At 37.9% G+C, this 21,232-nt stretch overlaps 1 protein-coding gene across 1 annotated transcript; it reads right to left on the bottom strand.

Annotated features, from left to right (window-relative positions):
- Positions 1-1,066: 1,066 nt before the first annotated feature.
- LOC18448384 (prohibitin-1, mitochondrial) lies at positions 1,067-20,384 on the bottom strand. Its single transcript, XM_011630284.3, has 6 exons — positions 20,212-20,384; positions 15,502-15,683; positions 6,796-6,912; positions 6,113-6,283; positions 5,741-5,953; positions 1,067-1,588 (listed from the first exon to the last, which is right to left on the bottom strand). Exons 2-6 carry the CDS (start codon positions 15,676-15,678, stop codon positions 1,388-1,390), a joined length of 879 nt encoding a protein of 292 aa, XP_011628586.1. The 5' UTR covers positions 15,679-15,683; positions 20,212-20,384; the 3' UTR covers positions 1,067-1,387.
- Between the last annotated feature and the right edge of the window lie 848 nt (positions 20,385-21,232).

Below are 21,232 nucleotides of genomic sequence, written 5' to 3'. Positions count from 1 at the left end.
ATTTATTAGAAAAGGTAGTTATAATGTTAAAAAACCCTTTGATTGATCATCTCGATATCAAGATGTATGACTATGAAAAATAAAAAGATTTTAAGTCTAAAAAATAGTGCATTTTACAGCATATTATCTTTACCGTCTATTTTCAAGATTTTCATATGTTTATATATCTACTTGATTTTAATCATTTTTTAAATTTAAAATTTGATAATTAGATATAAAAATAGTTTTTGAAATAATCCTAAGAGCATTTTACATCAAAATTATATACCATGATAAAATTTGGAGGTGTACCTTACCTCTACACCTACAGATACATCCGTATGCAAATTGCACCCTTTGTAAAGACGACAAAATTAGTTTTTCTTTTAATAATAACTGCACATATATCATACTTTAACGATCATATTATTCATAAAAAACCAGCTTTTAGTGATAAACTTCTCGGCTTTTGGATAAGGTCAAATGCAACAGCCAATTCATATTGTATATATAGGAAAAGGGCTAAGATCGTGGTAGTAGCATCCCCACAGCTACCATACCATGTCGTGGTATCCACTGACACCTCCAAGTCACACCTTCGAAATGTCACTCCCTAATCTATTGAATAAACTGGATAAGGGCAAATTACCCAAAAAATTCATATCGCACATATGAGGGCTCCATTTCAAATCTAACTTAAAAGATCGATTTTCAATCCAAAATTTTTGGGGTTCACAACCTAGGCTAAGATGATCGTGACTACGAAAAAGTAAAATAATATTTTAAACATTTAAAATGTGATTCTTTTAGGGATATTTCTACACCATCAATATTTACCTTAGCCCCGTGGGGTTTTTACCTCATCTTAGTTTAGCCCGCTGACTCGTGAACAATTTTTCCTTTATTTATTAATCAGCAACATTAATCTAGAGTTAGCAGTAAGCCCAAAGTGGAATTGATATTTTAGACATAACATTGCCCATTAACAGGGGCATGGATCAGGCACATTTTGCCTACTAAGGAAAAGTAAGGTAAAAGGACTTGAAGAAATGTAAGAAGAAACAAGAAACCAGGAAAACAAAAAAAATGAAAGAAAAGGAAATTGAAAATTTTCATTACATTTAAAAGGGATATGACTCTCCATGCTGCTGTAATTCAAGCTTCACTTTCACAAAAATCCATATAAAACCTGCGCATTATTACAGCGTAACTTCTCTATAACAAAGACTACGATATCAATTACCTCAAAAATCTCGGAACAGCCAAACCCACTTGGTCCTAAAATGTCCCTTGCCAAAACAAGCAATTTCATGCGCCAAAAAACAGTCTTTTTACTATACCAAATTATCCGAACTTGATATATGATACGGTCTTGTTGGTTGTGTCAACAAAGGGATTTTGCTTAACATCACTTCTTAGAACCAGTCGGGGTCTCCAAATTCATCTCCTGAAGGTTCAGCAAGAGTTCATCTGAGTTCAAGAAAATGCGGTTTGCAGAGTTCGCGATGATCTGTGATATCTCTCTTGCAGCTTCAATCTTCCTCAATGTGATGAAAGCTTGGTTATTAGCAATAGCCTCACCAATAAGTTGGGCGCTCTTGGCTTCTCCCTGATCATCACAGATTAGAGTAAATAAAGCCAACAATCATTTCTTAATTTCAGAATGGAGGGAAATAATGGAAGTACAGTTTAAGGACCATGTTTAATATCAACAAGAAGAAAAGAAGATTTTTAAAGAAAGGCATATATATACTCTTAACATATGTGCAGATTATGGCAAAAAACAAACAAAGTTGCTCATGTAAGTAAATCCCATAGTGATATTCATTAACATAAAAAACTTTTGGATGCAAATTATTAAGCTCACTACCGCAAATCACTTTTGGAGAGACTGTTGCAGTCATTTATCAAGGGAAAATTCACTAATGTAATTCAGAGAATACATTTTGGTTGGGTTGTGTTAGGTTTATGATAGTCAAAATCACCACTCCTATGTTTCTCAAAAGTTTGAGGATAGACAGCACCGACCCTCTCCAGCCATCAATTTGACAGAATATCCTAGAAGTCCCTCATGGAGCTGAAAGCCCCATTTAAGGACAAAATGATCAAGGCTACTCCCAGATTGGGTAAACATAAAGTGTTTGGCCCGGATGGCTTCCGGGTGATAGTCTTTCGTCAATTTTGGGATACTGTTGGGGCACATTTCATGAGAGTTCTTCCCTGGATTGCATCAGAGGGGAACTCATACACACGGCATTAAACACCACCTTCATCATCCCGATCCCCAAAATTGAGGGTACTTAAGAACTCAAGTTTCCAAGCCAATCAGTCTCCTAAATAGTTCATATAAGCTGCTGGCAAAGGCCCCCCAACACCTCGCCACAAGGCTCCAAAAGGTCCTAAAACAAGATCATCTCACCACCAAAGAGTGCCTTTATCAACGGTCAGCAAATTTTTGACACTGCACTCATTACTCACGAGTGCATCCATAAGAGACATCACCTCAAAATCTGTGGAATTATCTGCAAATTGGATTTGGAGAAAGCTAATGACCACGCTGATTGGTGTATCCTATACCGTGCCTTGATGTGAAAAGGGTTTGGCTGCTGATGGAGATAGTGGATACATGCCTGTATTTCGTCAGCTGGTTTTCAATAGAAATCTCCATGGTTTTGTCACCTCAAAAAAAATCTCCATGGCTTCTTCATAGCATCCCAATGTCCTCAATAAGAAGACTCATTACTCACCCTTCCAGTTTGCAATCACAAAACAATTTCAGTCAATAAATCACAGATCTCAGCACCAATGGTTTCCTTCTAGGTTTCAAGGCTTCTCACACAAGCCCCTCCATATCCCATATGCAATATGTGGACACCCTAATTTTTGGTGATGCTCCTCTGTGAGAAGCCCCTCCATATCCCATCTGCAATATGTAGATACCCTAATTTTTGGTGGGGCTCTACATTAGATGCTTTGAGCAGGCCTCTGATTTGCACATTAACATGCTGAAAACTAAAATCATCAGGAGTGGTAACAAATAAAGGCACCAGAGTTGCCCTTGTATAGAGGATGGATAGTGGGTATGATCATTTGCCTTCAGACTGCAGAGGCCTGCCATTGTGCTTTGGAGAGCCAACAAAGCAATAGTGGGATAGCATTGTCGAAAAGTTTGACAGGAAAGTGGTGAGCTGGAAATGCCGACATCCATTGTTGGAGGCTGCATAACTCTTATTAAATGCTCTTGAGTATCCCCATCATTCAGATGCAACTCTTTTACATGCCCATGTCTGTAATCCATACACTTGAGCAACCAATGAGAATTTCTTTGGAAATTTCACCTAGTCATTTGGAAAATGTTTGTAAACCCAAGTTAGTTGGCAGTCTAGGCATTATTTGCCTTAGAGAAATGAGATTTGCCATTCTGGGAAAATGATGGTGGAATTTTGCCACACAAGAGGACCTACCATGGCATGTAGTCATCACCAACAGATAAAGGACCTAACCTCTTGGCTGGCTACCCCAAGGTGTTATCAATGGGAGGGCATTGGGGGCTTGGATCAGCCAACTCTTAACCCTTGTTCTGTCCACACATACAATATGCAGCCAAGAATGGGGATTGCACTATATTGTGGATGGACCTATGGTATGGGTTGACCACAGTAGAAACCACCGTTCCCCAATCCGGATGCTGCTGAACAGGAAGAAACCATTGTCAGTACTTCAAGAAATAAGGTGGCCGCAGGCTATCGACCCCCTTGTTCGAAGGAACCTTGACAAAGATATAAAACGTAAGCCATGGAGCGTCATGGAACCCTTAGAGTCAGTAAATATTCGACAAAGAGGACATGGGCAAAGTCACCTGATCACCCCAATCTTCAGGTCATTTTTCTGTCCCTTCTTTCTACTCTAAACATACTCCATCAAATTCCGAGCCACAGATCATCAACAAGGTGTGGTCTATACCATCTCCACCAAAAGATGAAGCTTTTGGCTGGCTTGAGATATCAAGTCAAGCACTCACAATGGACCAGCTACAGAGAAGAGGCATCTTACTACCCAACTGATCTACATGTGCAAACAGCCAAGAGGACAAGGAAAGTACAGTCCATTTATTCCTACACTGTAAGTTAGGCTTATTTGGTAGTATTTCTGACGTTTGTTCCACATCCAGTGGCATCCCGGAGTCTAGAAGCTCATCTTATGGTTCACCACTCCATTCCCTAGAACAGATCTTCCTCTGTGGAGACTCACCATCCTCTCTACCTTCTGGCCATCTGGTGGGAGAGAAGTCGTTGAACGTTTCAAAGCATGGAGATCAACAATCCAAACTTCATTCAGCGCATCCTAACATCTACGATATCTTGAGTGGCACCTCATAAAAAACTTCTTGGAGTCACCTCATATTTCATTTCCAACTAGGAAAACATGATTTGGTGGCATTTGCCCCATCTGCCAACTCATGGCTGTTCCCTTGGAAACCAGACTCCTCAGGGATTTGGAGTCTGTTTAGAAATGAAAAGGGATGAGATGCTTCTCACCTACTCTGACCGAAGTGGAACGTTGACTCCAATACGGCAGAAGTGTAACGGCTGCTGATAGGTCTCACGCTCTACAATCCCTCCGAGGGAATATTGATTGTGGAAGGAGATTAACACGATGCTAAAGCCTGGGCAACGAAGTCATCATCCATTCCTGGACATTTGACAATTTATTTGATCAAATTGTCCTAATGTTCCAACATTTTCAAGTGCAATTTGGACTGGATAGAAAGTAAAATCGTATTGGTAACGCCTTAGCAAAGGCAGGCATCCCCAAAGTCAATCTCACAAACCCTAGACCACCCCCACCACAATTACAACCATAACACAGAAATTTTGAACGTACCAAAACCAACCCCCCAGCCAAATTGCTGTACAGAAACAAGTGTCCTTCATTCAATTTTGTACAAACAGCAATTTTTGTCAGATTTTGTAAACATCCAATTTTGATATATAACACTAGTTTTTTTAAATAAAGATGAAAGTATATAATACCATAGTTGTTGGGATCGGGAGCAAGAATGGTACCAGGATTGAGATCGGGAGCGAGGGATCGTGAAATGCTAGAAGAACCCTATGGTTGGGAACGCCTTTCGTACAATGCACATATTAGGTATTGAGATCCTCAAATGTTATGGATCGAGATTCCAACCTTTTGGGGATCTTGATCCCGAGCTTTTGGGATCTTGATCCCAACTTTAAAGTGTATCATAAGCAATGATTATGCATACTCTTTAAAGTAGGGATCTCATTATTTATAGCAAGCAAGCAATATTTGTGTTGCTAGTTGGCTATAAACAAAGAAAATCATCAGTTTTGTTGTTGTTGTTTTAGTCTTTAAGGTTGGGATCGAGATCCATAGCAGAAAGAATCGGGATCCTTTTCTATGTGGTACGAAATCCCAAAATTTAAAATTCGAGATCCCTTAGAAATCCGTTCCGGGAGAGACATAATCGAGATTCTAGTAGGGATCGCCTACCAAAGTAGGAGATCCCGGTAACTATGTATAATGCAAACTTTTTGTACCTAATACTGTACTACAAGTTATATTTTCAGAAAAACAGAAGAAACTCCTTACTAAAATAACTCCTCATATGTGTGCATTCTCTGTGTGTGTGTGTGTGTGTGAGAGAGAGAGAGAGAGAGAGAGAGAGGGAGGAAAGAGGAGAGGGGGGGGGGGAGTGTTTCAAGGCATGGGTATATAAATGACTAATTTTCCACACCTGTGCTCTGATAACAGCACTCTTCTTGTCTTGCTCGGCTTTCTCCACCACAAACTTCGCTCGTTCTGCTTCTTGAGCAGCAATTTGTTTGGCTTCAATCGCAGCTGTGAACTCCTTCCCAAAAGTAAGGCTTGTAATAGAGACATCATCAAGTGCAATATTGAAATTTGCAGCTCTCTCTGTCAATATTTTCCTTATTTCCCGACTTACAGCCTGAAAGCCTTAATAGATTAGAAAAACTTAAAAATAAATAGAAATATGTTTGATGTCAATTGAACCAGATTTATGTGTGGGAGAGAGCAAGGAAACCACCAGAAGTCAATACAAGAACCACGATGAAGCATCATAAAGGAAGAACTTCAAAATCCGTACCTCTCTCTGAGTAATCAGTTGACTTGCATTGTATTGTGCTACCACTGCTTTTAGAGTTTCGTGGATAATTGATGGCAGAACCTTTTCATTATAATTCTCCCCTAGGGTTCTGTAGATAGTTGGTAATTGATCTGCCACTGGTCGAGTAAGAACTCTAAGACCTATCTTGACCTGAAGAAAGCACCAAAAGAGAGACTTTATTTCCTATTTTATTTTGTGATAAGATCAACAGAAAGTTTGTGAAAGGTAGTGTGTTTCCATGCCAAATTGTCTAATAAAATCTAATGCAAGGTAGGTAAGAGAACAGATATTTCACAGAAAACGAAATCAATTAAAAGTGCAAATCCTTTTTAGAGGAATCCCTGACAAATCCATTTTCTGAAAATAGTTCTACAAAAGTTTTAACTACTTTGATCTATAAACAGAACTGTTATCAGTTCAACAATTTCCCAAAAGATCAATAGTTCTCTCCCTCTCTCTCTCTCTCTCTGGTGCAAAACGAGAGAGAGGGAGAGAGGTCAGGTCCTTCTAATGAGAGTCAACATGGGTGGCATTTTCATTAATATTCTGAAACAAATAAGAATCTGGTAGAATTTTTCCAAAACCAATAACAACATACCAATTAATCAACAGTGGAAGAATGAGCAACCAAAACTATAACTATATAACCTTCCAGAATGTACCATTTGAAGATCACGACTTCCAGAAGTACTCTCAACAAGGTGAGGGCGAGCACGGACATCATAAATGATAGGTCTCTCAAACCAAGGAATCATCAAATGAGTCCCCTCAGGATAGACCTGCAAATAAGTCAAGACAAAAATAGATTAAAAATAATTCTCTCCCAAAAAAGGCCATACTACTGTTGATGACACATTACAGATAACAGAATGTGCTAAAGCTCTTTCTCGCTTAATAGCATATTTTTCTTTTTAGTGAGCACACAAAAAAGATGCAGTAAATAGACTCTAACTTAGCATTATCACCCATTAACAGGAAACAGTTCATGAATACCAATTTCAATCCTACCTACCTCTAGGTTAACCAAAAGCATCCCATTAAAACCCAAATCACAGTTCAAATATTCTGAAAGAAGTTCAGTTCTTTACAATTAATTCTACTCCAACTTAATTTTAAGTTCTTGTTCATACCATGGCAGACATCAACCTAAATCAGTACAAAGAAACTAAGAACAGGAAAGTGAGACAATATAGGCAGAGAAAAGCAGGGAGAACATTTAGAGGTGGGAATTAGAGTTCACGACATAATGCCCAGGAATTTATGTGTCCAAGGAGGATTTAAGGCAAGGCCGCAAGGCAAAGCCTGTCATTGATGATGGCTTTTGAAGAACACTGACAGAAGACAAATCAATTCTTCTAAGAATCAGTCCCAAAGCTCATCATGTGAGCATTTCACAACCATCAGATAGGAAAAGATAAGCTTATTTTTTTCATTTAAAAGCTCCTTTCTATTTTATAACTGTATTGTTCTGAATGCATATTCTTTGTAGAAAGATCAACAGGTATAAGTGTTGACAAGAAAGTGGACAAAACTTAAAGCATATAAGTGTTGACAAGAAAGCGGACAAAACTTTAAGCATGTTGCATCCATCCCTTCAAAGAAATGATTAAGTTTGATCTGTCTGCTCCTCCTATTGCTACAGAGTCAACCAATTCCTTTGATTCTCTCCAAGAGTAAAAGGAAAGAATCAAAAGAGGATGACTCAATCTCTAGTATTTCGTCAATATGTCATCACCAGAGGAAGCTTCAATAATTTTTAGCCCGAGTTATGACGCTTGCTGAAAGCTGAATCTCCTCACCCCAAAATAATGATTATGGTTAACCCCAAAACTTCTGTATCCCCAAAGCCTTGATTCTCTCTTTGATACTTGATGTGCTGGAAAACATAATTTGGAAAGTTCTTTTGCCAAATGGATCAAATGGTAGTAAGAATCCAAATTTGCCAGAAGAACAGGCCTGGGGTAGGAATTGGTGGAGAAGTCCATTGTTGAAAGAGACCCTCGATAAAATCTGGATACGACCAATGGAAGCCGAAAAGATTTAAAAAAGGTGGAACCATATTTCTTGAATCATTTTACAGTGGATGAAGAGGCAGTACTGCTTCTTCTGCTTCTCTGCACGAAATACACCAATTGGAGATGGGTATTCACAACTCTGTAAATGGTCAACGGTTAAGAGCTTTGTCTAGACCGACCAGCCAAGCAAAAGTTTGGAATTTGTAGGGGCAGAGATTTTCCTCAATTTTCTGGCCATAATGGCTTATATAGACAAGTAAGGTCTGGTAAAAACATTTAACCGAAAGACACCTTTGCTATTATATTAGGACATGCAAATCATCCTGTCTTGGCCACTGAGTGGAACCAATACCTGCTGAAGGGTGTTAAGGAGGGCAATTAAATCTTCAATTTCTTCCTCTTTCAGGCTGCACTTGAAAGTAGGACTCCCAATGAATTTACCATCGCATTTCTCAACCATTACTAAATAGGGATATTAATTAGATGCAGTTGCAGTGAATCTTCGATATTTGTCAGCAAGGGTTTGTGATTCAAAACACAAATCTTTCCAGAACCTAAGACAAGTACCAGAGCCATGTGGAATCTGTTATGAGTCAAAAATTGTTTCTTGGTGAATTTGATGCCTTGTCCAACACCTAAAACTTGGACATTTCTTCATCCGCCAATCGTGTGGACCTACTCCATACATTTTGCTATGACCACCTTCCATAGGTGCCTTTGTGTCCTCCCCAATTTCCAGAACCATTTTTCCAATAGTGCTTCAATGGCTTCTCAATACTCCTATATGCCAAATGGTATTTCCTTGTGCCTTGGTTGCCAGTGCTCGTGTTTTTTTAGTATTGAAGCAGGCAATTGAAACATCAACACAAAGCATAAGGGGAGATTAAATAAGATAGCTTTTATCAAGGTGATGCACCCTCCTGTAGAATATATCGATACTTCCAAAAATCCAATTTCCTTTCAACTATTTCTATGGCTCTACTCCAAAGCGCTTTCCTTGGGCTACCAATATAAAGCGCTAGGCCCAAGTATTTGCTAGGGATGATCCAATTCCACAGCCATTTGCCATGCTAACTGCTGTAAATCAGATGTGTTTATCCTAATAGCCATTATCTTGGTTTTAGACATATTCCTTGTAAGCCCAGATGCTAACTCAAAGCAGCTAGAAACATTCAAAAGTTATCGATGTGGGTGCATTTGCATCGACTAGCTGCTTCGCCACTAGTGAACCAAGCTTTCCTCTCTTTTTTTTGGGTAAGTACCAAACTTTCCTATAGAACTGTTAAATGTGTTTTTTGGGCTATGCTTCATCCACTGTTGGAAACACCGGTCGATCTAAGCGCCAACCGCCCGGTTAGATCGGAACCGGCCACTGGCCAGTTCCGATTTTGGGCGGTTTTGGTGATTGACCGGTATTAAAAAACAAAATGTATATAAATTCCCAAAAATAAGGAATTTGGTTTGTAATGCATTTTTTAATATTCTTTACATTAGGTAAAGATTAAAATTTGTTTTGGTAATTAATACTCACATTAACTCAAAAATTGATTCATTAAAATCCATTTTTTTCATTACGTTTTCAACTTCATTGAATGTGTTTTGTTTTAATCATTCTTTATATGCTTTTTATATTTTAGTAGATTTCTTTTTGTATCTTTTTTATTTTTTCAACACTTTTTTGACCGCCTAGGATTTGCCTGATTAGAATGGTTGAATCGGCTGGTTTACCCATTAGGCCGTTAAACCGCTTCCGGGCCCATGTCCGGTTAACCGTTCCGGTTCGATTTTATGAACACTAGCTTCATCATCATAGCCTTTTCCCAATTAATTGGGGTCGGCTAAACGCAATGTTGTTAGATTCGGTTCGCTTAGGCCGAAACGGCCAAAGCCTTCAGTTTTATCCACTCAACTGAAGAGAAGCGAATAATTATATTCATGACCCCAAAACTTAGCTCTTTACACCAAAATTTTATGTGTTTTGGCAAATGATACATATGACGTTGACATGTGTAAACTGAAAAGGTAATAATTTTGGTCATGATGATAGGGATTGACTTTGTATGTATATGGAATGATGGCACGTATTGGTCTTTGACACTTTGTACAAAACTACAACGAAGGGAATGAGATGATATATTGAATAGCGGTTTGAATATTTCAATGAGGTTTTCTGAAAGGCCCACCAATATTAAGTCACTGGATGTTGTCCATCAATTCAATGTAAGTCGATATTATATTTTGATATTTTTCATTTTGTAACAACTTTATTTAATATTAAATTTTTTTTTTTTTTTATAATTTTTTTATAAGTTTATAAAAATATCTATTTTAAAATTATAAAAAAAAAAAAAAACTCGAAGCCTTTCCTCAAATTAGCCGAAGCACCGAATTGCTTTATTTTTTAGACCAAACCAAAGCAAGCTCCGACACATTGGCTACACGAATCCTGGTCCGCCATCACCCTTCTTAGACCGTTTTCTGGGCTATGCTTATGAGCAAAAAAAGTTATAGGTGCTATGATTTCCATGATCTTTTTTTTTTTTTTCTAAATGTTATGATCTCCATGATCTTTTTTTTTTTTTTTTCTAAATGTTATGATCTCCATGATCTTCATGCTAGAAAAATTAAAAATCTTGATAACATGTTAGATTTGCTGAAGGCTGTTTCTAGTTCGAGCAATTTCAGACTAGCAGCTCAAATTATTTTCTTACTGAATGCGTTAAGCCTACCTTGTGCAACGATAGTAGGAAAAAACACACACCTTTCACAGGTACAAGAACCAATGCCAGCAATCTAAAGGCTCCATTGAGCTTCTCCCACAGCATGATATGCAAATCATTGTTCAAAATCAAGTTAAAATTCAAATCGGACCAAGCCATAAGTTTACTTGCAACTTCAACAAGTTAACTCAACTTGAACCCCCCTCAAAAACAAACCAAAAAAAAGAAAAGAAAGAAAAGGTTTAACTTCCATAATAAGTAGCATAAAAGAAAATCAGAGAAGCTTGCACTCACTGAAAAGATAGGAAAACCTAGGTGACTATACTCAACAACTCAGCTGAGTTTCTTTAAACTCAATTTTTAAACCCCAATATGGAGTTATTTGTGTCTTTGAAATTAAACTCATGAACAAACTGGACTCGAACTTGCTTTACAAACAGTAATATGGAGTTGTGGGCTAGTTCTAAACTATGAGCACACCATGAACCTGAACTCACCTCCAAGCTATCTCATAGATTTGGCCCAACCATCCGTCTCTAGGTACAACTCCCTCTTCAGCTCATCACCAACTTACTCTATTTAGCGAAATACCAAAAACCCAGGGTCCGAGAGCTCGTGGCCACAGAAAATTACTAATTAGTCCCCATCCACTTCTTCAAAACAAAAAAGGTTTGGTTGGTTGGGGAAGACGTTCCAACCAGACCGATCTTGTAGTAGAGCTCAAGAAAATTTAAAAACCCTTGCAACCATCATTATGATCCTTGCCCATGGCAGCCACTGAAATGATACATACTCTCCAACCAACTCAGAGGACCAACTTTCATCCATTTCTTCTGAGTGTTCAGGCCATGAATTTTTACACACTAAGTAAACAACAATTTTTACATCCCTCATTGATTGCCACTAAGCCCCAAAGTTCAGAAAAGCTAAGTTGGTAACCAAAGCCATCATTTCTACCTGTTATTAATCACACCTGCCCGATTGACAGGAAAACACTTCTCAAGGCATTGGCAAAATAAAAATGCAGGACCATTCAAAACTTGAGGATTATCATACCAAAGTTTAAAACATTGAATGTGGTGATTTCTTCTAGAAGGGTCAACACCAATAAATGAGCCTCGGGGAACAAAGATCAACCTGTGATGAAAATAATATTCTGAATCCAGGTTCAAAAGAACTGGATCTAAATTTAAACTTAGTGCAGCAACACTAACAGAAGTGTTCTTTTTTTATCTTTCTTATTTAGATCACTAACTGCAGTTTGATGGGACGCAGATTCGGCAAGGCCTGCCATTTCTGGAGGAAATCGAAGAGGGAGAAGTTTCTGAAGGTCTCGTGAGGTGAGGCCCAAAAGGTAACGAGATCAAGGATTTTGTCAAAACAATGTTGGGCCGTTCTACTTTCCCCCCTGAATATTTTATTGTTTCGCTCTAGCCAGATGGTCCAAATTGTGGCAACAATAGAGGTTACCCAAAGAGAGAGACCGGATTTGGACCATAGGGAAGTCTGAAAGAGGTGGGGGATGGATTCCAGGGTAACCCAATTCCAATTGAATGGTTGTAACAAGTTACTCCAAAGGGTGCTAGCAAAATCACAACGGAGGAAGAGGTGGTCATTTGTCTCCTCGGCCATGGTGCACATAACGCACTTATTAGGCAAGTGCAATCTCAAAAAAAGGATTCGGCTGCCTAGGAGGTTTGGGTGCCTAGGGGAGTTCTTAGGCCATGGTTTAAAGCCTTAAGGAGTTTTTAGGGAAATTTTAGAGCCCCAAACTCCTTGTGAACAAATAAACTAAAACGAAAAAAATAAAATATCAAAATAAGACACATTGTACAAAAAAGGAATCAATTATTCATAAAAGAATACGACATATGCTCAATTTCATCGTCCAAGTGAGAAAAATATCAGTAAATCATCAAAAAAATCAATCTTTTAACTACAAACATGTAAATATATCGTAAAAGAAAAAAAAGCAAAAGAAAAAACACATGATTCATAACATAATACGTTGTACAAAATAAAATCAAAACCCTCTTTCAAATATGATAATACTATAAAAATATCAAAATCGCGGTGCAAACCTCGTCTATGGGGTCGCCAAAAGTTCCCAAAATCAACTATTAGAAGCTCCAAATCCACCCACGAACTATTGCTTTTGTTTTGGGAAGATATCGAGAAAATAAAAAATTTATTGATCTTTTGATAAATCACAAAAGAGTGCTTTTTGAGGGGTTTTTCTCACCCTAAAGGCCACGGATTTTCTATTGGGGGTTTAGAATATCCCTTAAAACCCTTTACCCCCTTTTTAGGGGGAAAAATTATATTTTTTACCCTCACCCAAGGGTTTTCTTCCTCCGTCAGCAAGTTGTCACCGGGCGGTGCCTAGGCAGGCGCCCAAAAGCAAAACGCATAATGCCCCCGCCCAGACTGCGCCTAGGTGTTTTTAAATTTTTTTCACCTAGGTAGTGGGGCGGCCGAATTTTCAAACATTGGGGAAGTGGAGGCCTCTTCTTTGGATATGAACAGTGGGACAGGACAATCCAGCAGAACATCTGCATTTTGGGAGGAGTGAAGGAAAACCAAGCTTTGGCAACAATGGAAGGGGCGTTAAGAGGGAAGAGAGGGGGCGAGGTGATCTTGCGGTACATAGAGGCCAGTGTGAAAGAACCTGAAGGGGAGGGGTGTCATCACCTAAGAGGGGTAGAAAGACTCGATCGGAAGCGCAGACAAGGGGAAGTCAGGATTCCACGACCTCACGGGATATCCAAGGGGGAAACAATCAGCCACAGTTGCTTGGGGGTCTCGTGATAGGCGAGTGAGGAGGGGGGAAAGGTCTTGCAGCAGGGAGGAGGCAAGCCAAAGGTCATTCCAGAACTGAATTTTGTCTCCCACACGAGGATGAAAGCGGAAGTTTGCAAGAAGATGGTACCGACTATGAAGGATGGATCTCCATAATCCTGAAATACTGCCTGAGGTCCTATAATGAGGGATTCAATCCTTGCTACTGTGGCAATATATGTGACTTGTCGCCAAAGATGGTCAGGTTGGATGGCATATCTCCACCACTACTTGCCCTTTTGAGCAAGGTTGTTAGGTTTCAATTTCCGAATGCTGAAGCCACCCTGAGCAATGGGAGAGCAGACCTTATCCCAAGCAATGAGGTGCTATTTGTGGCCATCTGTCCCAGACCAAAGAAAATTGTGCATGATTTGCTCCAAGAGGGCTGTGATCGAGGCGGGCATATGGAACAAAGAAATCTGAAAGATTGGGATGTTGGAAAGGGTGGGCTTGATAAGGGTTTCTCTTCGCGCACCAACTTGCAAAAGCAGCAGACATTGCATGAACAACATAAAGAAGAAGTATAGTTCACGGGGAAACTAAAAATGGTCACTAATGACATTGGGAGGAATCACCAGGACATAGATTTCCATTGCCACTTAGATGAGAGAAGGTGAACAGATCTAGGATTGAGTTTTCATTTGAAAATAAATAAACTCATTCCAGGTGCCACTATCATACAATGTCACAGTAAGCAGCTTCTAATTCCTCATATTCATATAAAAGAAAAATAATTAGTTCAAGCATGTATAAAGGAACTCAAAAGGAGAGGCGCATCAGCAGTAATCTCAATATATAATTTCCTAAACTACTTTTTTATGATAGCACAAAAGACCTGAGTATATGAAATGGTGAGAAATATGTGCAAGGGAGCGCTAACTAGTGTGAGGACAACTAGTAGAGAGACAAGTGAATTTTCAGTGATAGTAGGCCTACATAGGGGTCAATGTTGAGCCCATATCTCTTTGCTTAGGTTATGGAAGAGTGAACTAGGTACCTATAAGATGAGGTATCATGGTGTATGTTGTTCGTAAATGACATAATTTTGATTGACGAGACTAGAGGTGGCGTCAATACAAAGTTAGAACTTTCGAAGGGCCCATTAATTTTTAAAAATTAAGATACCATAGAAATTTGGAAGTGCCCATTAATTTTTAAAAATTAAGATACCATAGAATTTTGAAAGAGCCAACAATGCCATAGCCTAACATTACATTGGTAGCTAAGAACAATATTTCCTTCTCTAACTACGATAACAGGAAATGATCATGCCTTGGGAATTACATCAAAAAGAAGAAACCAATGTTTTTAATCCTCATTAGCCCCTCCCTCCATTATCAAGTTTAGAACTATAACCAAATAAACTATTGGTAATCTAGGTAGCATGCATTACTACTACACAATTCCTAGGGGTGGCTATGGGCTGGAAGCCCTGCCCAGAAAAAACAGAGCCTGGGCCACATAATGTGGCCCGAGGGCCAGGCCAAACCAGAGCCATGGCCACAACAAGCCAGCCTAGCCCAAAACATTTTTTTTCTTAATTGCTCTTGCCCGGTTGGGTGGGGCTCAGAATGGCCCTATAAGGATGGGGACCCGGCTAAGGCTAGGGCTGGACCAGCCTGCTGCGAGCCCTACAATTCTCAAAAGAAAATGCAGGGCTACAATGGCAAACTCATCAATTACGAGCATGAAGTAAGTATCACCTACCACTGGAAAAAATAAAATAGGCCAAAGCAAGTGTACTCTATGTGAGTCAGTTAAATCTATTCACTCTTTGAAAAAGGAGATCAAATACCTTGTCTTTAATACCAACTACACGGTTAAAAACAATGGCCCGATGTCCTCCCTCAACAGTGTAGAGACTGTTGAAGGCTGCATATATACCAAGACCACCAAGTACTGCAGCTGTTGACAATGCTGAAGCTGCACCACCCCCAGGCACCTTTGGAACTCTAACGTTCTTGAAATTCATATCAACTGGAAATCCAAATATTGGGAAACAAAATGTTAGCTACAAGTCCTGAAATCTAAACGAGCTGACACAACCATAAATTTGACTCAAAATGGTGCAGAAAATGAAAAGGACAAAATGTTGAAGCATACCAACACACGGTCCATTAAAAAAATGACTAGGATTTTTTCATTAATTAAAACATCAATACTACAAACACATCATTGCACACACTTATAAATATTTAAATAATCATTCACAACCTTTCCAACAAAGAAAACAACTCTAATAATGCAAAAAACACTATTCTTCTTTCATATGATGAATAAACAATCATTTGGAGCATGAATAAACAATGTCTAAGCAATCATTCACCACGTATTATTACAACCACTGTTCGACAACTAGATCATGCAGCCTTCTAGGTGGTTTGGGAGGGCAGGCCTTCGAACCACATGGGCCTAGGTGGGAGCGCTCTGTAGCCATAGGGGGAGGACCTTGATGCCTTCCTAGGCCTCCGCCTATAGCTAGGTGCCCAAGCGGTGCCTTGACAACCCTATGCTGAGAGCTAAAAAAGGCACTCAGCTAAGGATGAAATAAGATTTGTCCCCAATTTAAAAGGGGGGAACGAGTGTTCGGGGAATTTTGGCACCCCAGACATCATTAAACCCTTCTTGAGCGAGAAAACCTTGATTAAATCTAAGATTTATCGAACCTTCAATTTCTTGGGAAATTGAAAAGCAATCAATCTTATACTTGTAGTGGTTCGAAGTGGTTATGGAAGAGGTCTTTCAGATATATATATATATATATATATATATATATATAATGATCTGAAATTTGGAGCGTGTGTACATCTTAATGAGGCACACTTTATAAAAATATGAAAAAAATAATTTGCAAAATATAAATTGACCAAAATACCATGTAAAGTTTTAGGGTATTTTGGTCAATTTATATTTTGTGAATTAATTTTTTCATATTTTTATTAGGTGCACCTCACTAAGATATATACACGCTCCAAATTTCAAGTAATTTGAATTTGTAGAAAAAAATTGAAAATTGAAACACTACAAGACAACTGTGACCGTGCGATGAAGTTTGGATGATGATGAGGATAGGCGAAATCACAGTTCATTTGCGCCTATAGGCGTTGGGAAAAGTTTTCCTATATATATATATATATATATATATATATATATATATATAGAAAAATGATCCTGTGAGCCAGTGGGCTCACAAGAAAAAATGAGCCCAACGGTCTAGATTGAATCTTAACCTATCTGACGATCACGGATGTCTAGTAGATTTTGAATTTCAATTTTTTTTTCTACAAATCCAAGTCACTTGAAATTTTAGGCGTGTGTTCTTCTCATCAAGCCGCACCTAATAAAAATATATAAAAAAAAAAAATCCGCAAAAAAACAATTGACCAAACTACCCCTCGAAAATTTACAGGGTTATTTTGGTTAATTTTTTTATGTAAAACATTTTTTTTTATATTTTTTGAAGATTCACCTATGTTTGATGAACACACACCTAAAATTCCAAGTGATTTGGATTTGTAGAAAAATAAAATAAAATTCAAACACTATTGGGTATCTGCGATCGTCAGATCGGCCCAGATTCAATCTCGGCCGTTGGGCTCATTTTTTCTTGTGAGCCCATTGGCTCACAAGATCATTTTCCATATATATATATATATATATATATATATCAAGCATTCATGCATCATCCAATAAATACATACGAAAATGGGAAACATGCTAGAGCAAAAGAACTGACGACCTTGTCTTTGTTCAGTATAATCAAAGGTTGAAGGACTACCATCTAGATGGCAATGTAATCAACTTCATTATTGTCAGACATAAGGATGATACATTGAAGTGGTTGGTCACTGCTGAAGACAATCCAATATCTTTAAAGAGAACTTGACCTAGGGTAAGTTCACAAAGCTACTGGAAGGCAATTGAGCCCCGTATGGACCACTAGATCTCAATCTCAAAGGAATTGGTTGAAGAAGGAATTGGTTGAAGAGGGGAAGGGTGAGGGTGAGGTTGAGGAGGCAAACACAGAGGAGACTAGAGAAGAAGAAGAATATATGGAGGAAGGAGGATGACTTTGATGATGATGGCTTAAGATCATTATCACATACAAATACATTAGGTATGGTCGTAGGGTTGGGGACATTGTTGGTAGAGATGATGAAACTCAATTAACAATTTGAGTCCATTGGATTTGTTGTATTCCTTTGATTTTTTAGTTTTTTGGTTAAGACTTCAATTATTTCAAGATTTGATTTTTGTTGAGTTGTGACCTTTTGTTTGTTGCTAATGATGCAATGATGATGTAAATTGTTGGCTTCATTGTTTTAAAATGCGGCTGCATAATGCGCTATGCGCCCCGAAGCGCATCGCGTAGGGGAGCATATGCGCTGCATAACTCGTGGGCCAAAAATAGTGCCCACGAAAACACAAAAAACAGCAATAAATGTGGTCGTTTTTGGATCAAACAAAGAGGTAAAAAAGTTGACAGAAATTTTCTTTAAAAAATTGTCAATTTGCTCTTGACATTGGTTTGTTTTCGACTGGCATTAGCTTGGGCGGTGTTTTGAAGAACTCTAAGCATAGATTCGTCAACATATCGAGGGTTTCAAGGGCGGAGAAGATATCAAAATTTTTTTCTTTGGAGTTTTTAACTTTAGATTTTGCAATTGTGAATTTGAAGATATAAAAAAAAATTTGCTTTGGAGTTTGTAACTTTAGAGTTTGCAATTGTGAATTTGTGATTATGGTTTTGGATGTTTATGGATTATGATAATATGATGTCTTCTATAAAGTTAGTTTCAAGTTTCAAGTTTCTAGTTTCTACTTTATATTTCTAATGTCTTCCATCAGGGGATTTAAATTTCAGAGTCTCTGATAGCTAATAATATTGGAGTTAATGAATAAATTTAATATCTACTATCACATAAATTACCTCCATATTGTTTTCCATGCATTAACCTATTTTTTGAGATTTTTTTGAATTTTTTATATTTATTGACCGCATTGGGGTGATGCATCTGCATCTGGACCGCATTGAGCCACATCACCGCATCAGCCTCCCGACCGCATCGGGACCGCATCTTGTATTTGTAAACACTGGTTGGCTATGGAACTATGGCATATTGGCATCTAATGACAGATCAGCTACATGAAATGGTTTTTGTGACTTTTCTTTGTGGTGTAATGGATGACTTTTAGGCAACTTTCAATCTTCTATAGTTTTAGTGATTCAATTTAAATTTCAAGCTCATGTATGTATGAGTTTGAAATAGCACATCGGGACCGCATCTTGTATTTTTAAACACTGGTTGGCTATGGAACTATGGCATATTGGCATCTAATGACAGATCAGCTACATGAAATGGTTTTTGTGACTTTTTTTTGTGGTGTAATGGATGACTTTTAGGCAACTTTCAATCTTCTATAGTTTTAGTGATTCAATTTAAATTTCAAGCTCATGTATGTATGAGTTTGAAATAGCACAATTACATAATAACTCTGTGAATCACATTTTTTTTCAAAAATAAAAGAGTTTGAAGTTTAATTAAGGGGGTTGGGTATTGAGCCCAATCACCTCTTTTCTCTATATGGACCGTCTAGTTCTCTAGGTGTTTGCCTAGGGGGCCTAATCCGCCTTTTTGAACACCGAGTACAACTAGTTGAGAACATTGAGTCACCAACAAATTTCCTAGATTGGAATTCTAACTTCACAAAGAAAACACAATGGGACTGAAAAAAAAAAAAAAAAACTCCTTCGACACAAAAGTTCTATGCCTAGCATAGAAGTGATTAAATGATGCATAAGCATGCAATGAAAAATAAAGTAAAATGACGTCAGACTTGTGCCAAGCAGCATGATCTTCTATTCAATGAGGATGGTTTTAGAAACTCTTATTAGTTGGTAATTCTCTTGGTTTTAGCGGTATGAGATGAGGTTCCAATGGCTAAAAAATTTGGCTATTCATCTTCTAGCATTTGTTCCCATGAGAAGGCAAGATGGAGATAAACATATTTTGCTGTTCATAGTCTTAAACGTGGAATCCGCGCAACTAGAAAAGGATTCCTAGCAGTGATGGGATGGATACCTTTTAATTTTGTATAGGAAAATGAATATTGTGTTTCAGTTTTGTCACTGATGAAGTACAGTTACCAATAAAATAAAATAAAATAAAGATGTGGTTGGACCTTTATTTTCAGTAAAGATTCCTGAATAACCGAGCTCAATAGCCCAAACCAAGAAACAATCCTGTTTTGTTCATTTGAACTTTCCAAAATGTTTTAGTAAAAATGTTAATAAGCAAAAAAAACAAAAAATCAACTAACCCCCACCCTCCAAAATCATTCAACAGGGCATTCTACAGTTTTAACATTGTTTTGCTCATTCAGCAGGGCATTCAACAAAATTGACAGATTTAGAGAGAAATCATTCTGCATGGCATTGTACACATTTAACAGAAAATTTACAGCATTTATACGTCATAAACAATGGTAACTTAGAGAGAGATACCTTCTGTTCTTCACTTCTTCGTGCGTGTTAGAGACAGATTGTCTAAAACCCTAGGGTTTTAGCGAGAGAGAGACGGTGAGGGGCTTTTCGAAACCCCGCGCCCCGCGCAATTGCTTGCATGTCAAGCACGAATTAAGCGCTAAACGAAAGGTTCAAAAGTTTTCATGCGTCCTAGGACTCACATGTACATATAAGTCCCCTCTTTATGATCTATTTTTGACGGATTTTGGATTTTGGAAAAGATGTATACGCCCTCTAACTTTAATGAGTTTAATCCAAATGCTTTTAGAACCCTTTGAAGTTAAAAAAATGTTGACTACCAAATCATTATTCTTTGGCCAAATTGCAGTATTTACTATCCACTTTTTTAAATCACCATATTATTTAAGGCTTAAAAAGCTCCCCTCTCTCACCCGTGAACCTCTTCTTCCATCTCTCTCTCTTTCTTTTTTTTTTTTTTTTTTTTAACCATATCCTCTTCTTCCATCTCTCTCTAGCAAACTTTCATGAATATTTATTTATTTTTATCTCATTTTATTAACCTTGCAAGTTAAAAGAGACATCACAAACTTCATTTATATAATGAGGTTATTAGAAAAAAGAAGGGTAAATATTGTAATTTGGATAATAAAAAATATCGGAGGAGGTTAAACATCTTTTTTTTTTTTTTTTTAACTTGAGGGGTTCTATAGGCTATTTATAAAACAAGGGGTTATAGATAATATTTCTATAGCGTATATGTTATTTTTCCTCAACTTTTTGGGTATTTATATGATCTCTAACCTGGAGGTAATGAATGTGTAAAAAGAAATAAACTTTGAATACTAAAAATGATGATCTTTCGAAAGAAGATTTCAAGCTGTTGATTTCACGTTTTCTTGGAGAGACCCAACTCCACGTCCATCTTTAAGATGGATAGGTGATGCCTTTTGGAGACGAAAATGTAGTGGAAAATATTTTGATAGGGCTGTAGTTTTATTAAAATAAGCAAAGCCTCACCTCATAACTCACTGCAGATAGT

The sequence above is a fragment of the Amborella trichopoda genome, chromosome 11 (assembly GCF_054954075.1).
Source record: "Amborella trichopoda isolate Santa Cruz 75 chromosome 11, AtrichopodaSantaCruz75HAP2 v2.0, whole genome shotgun sequence".
NCBI lineage: Eukaryota > Viridiplantae > Streptophyta > Magnoliopsida > Amborellales > Amborellaceae > Amborella > Amborella trichopoda.
This window is presented reverse-complemented; position numbering and strand designations above follow the sequence as displayed.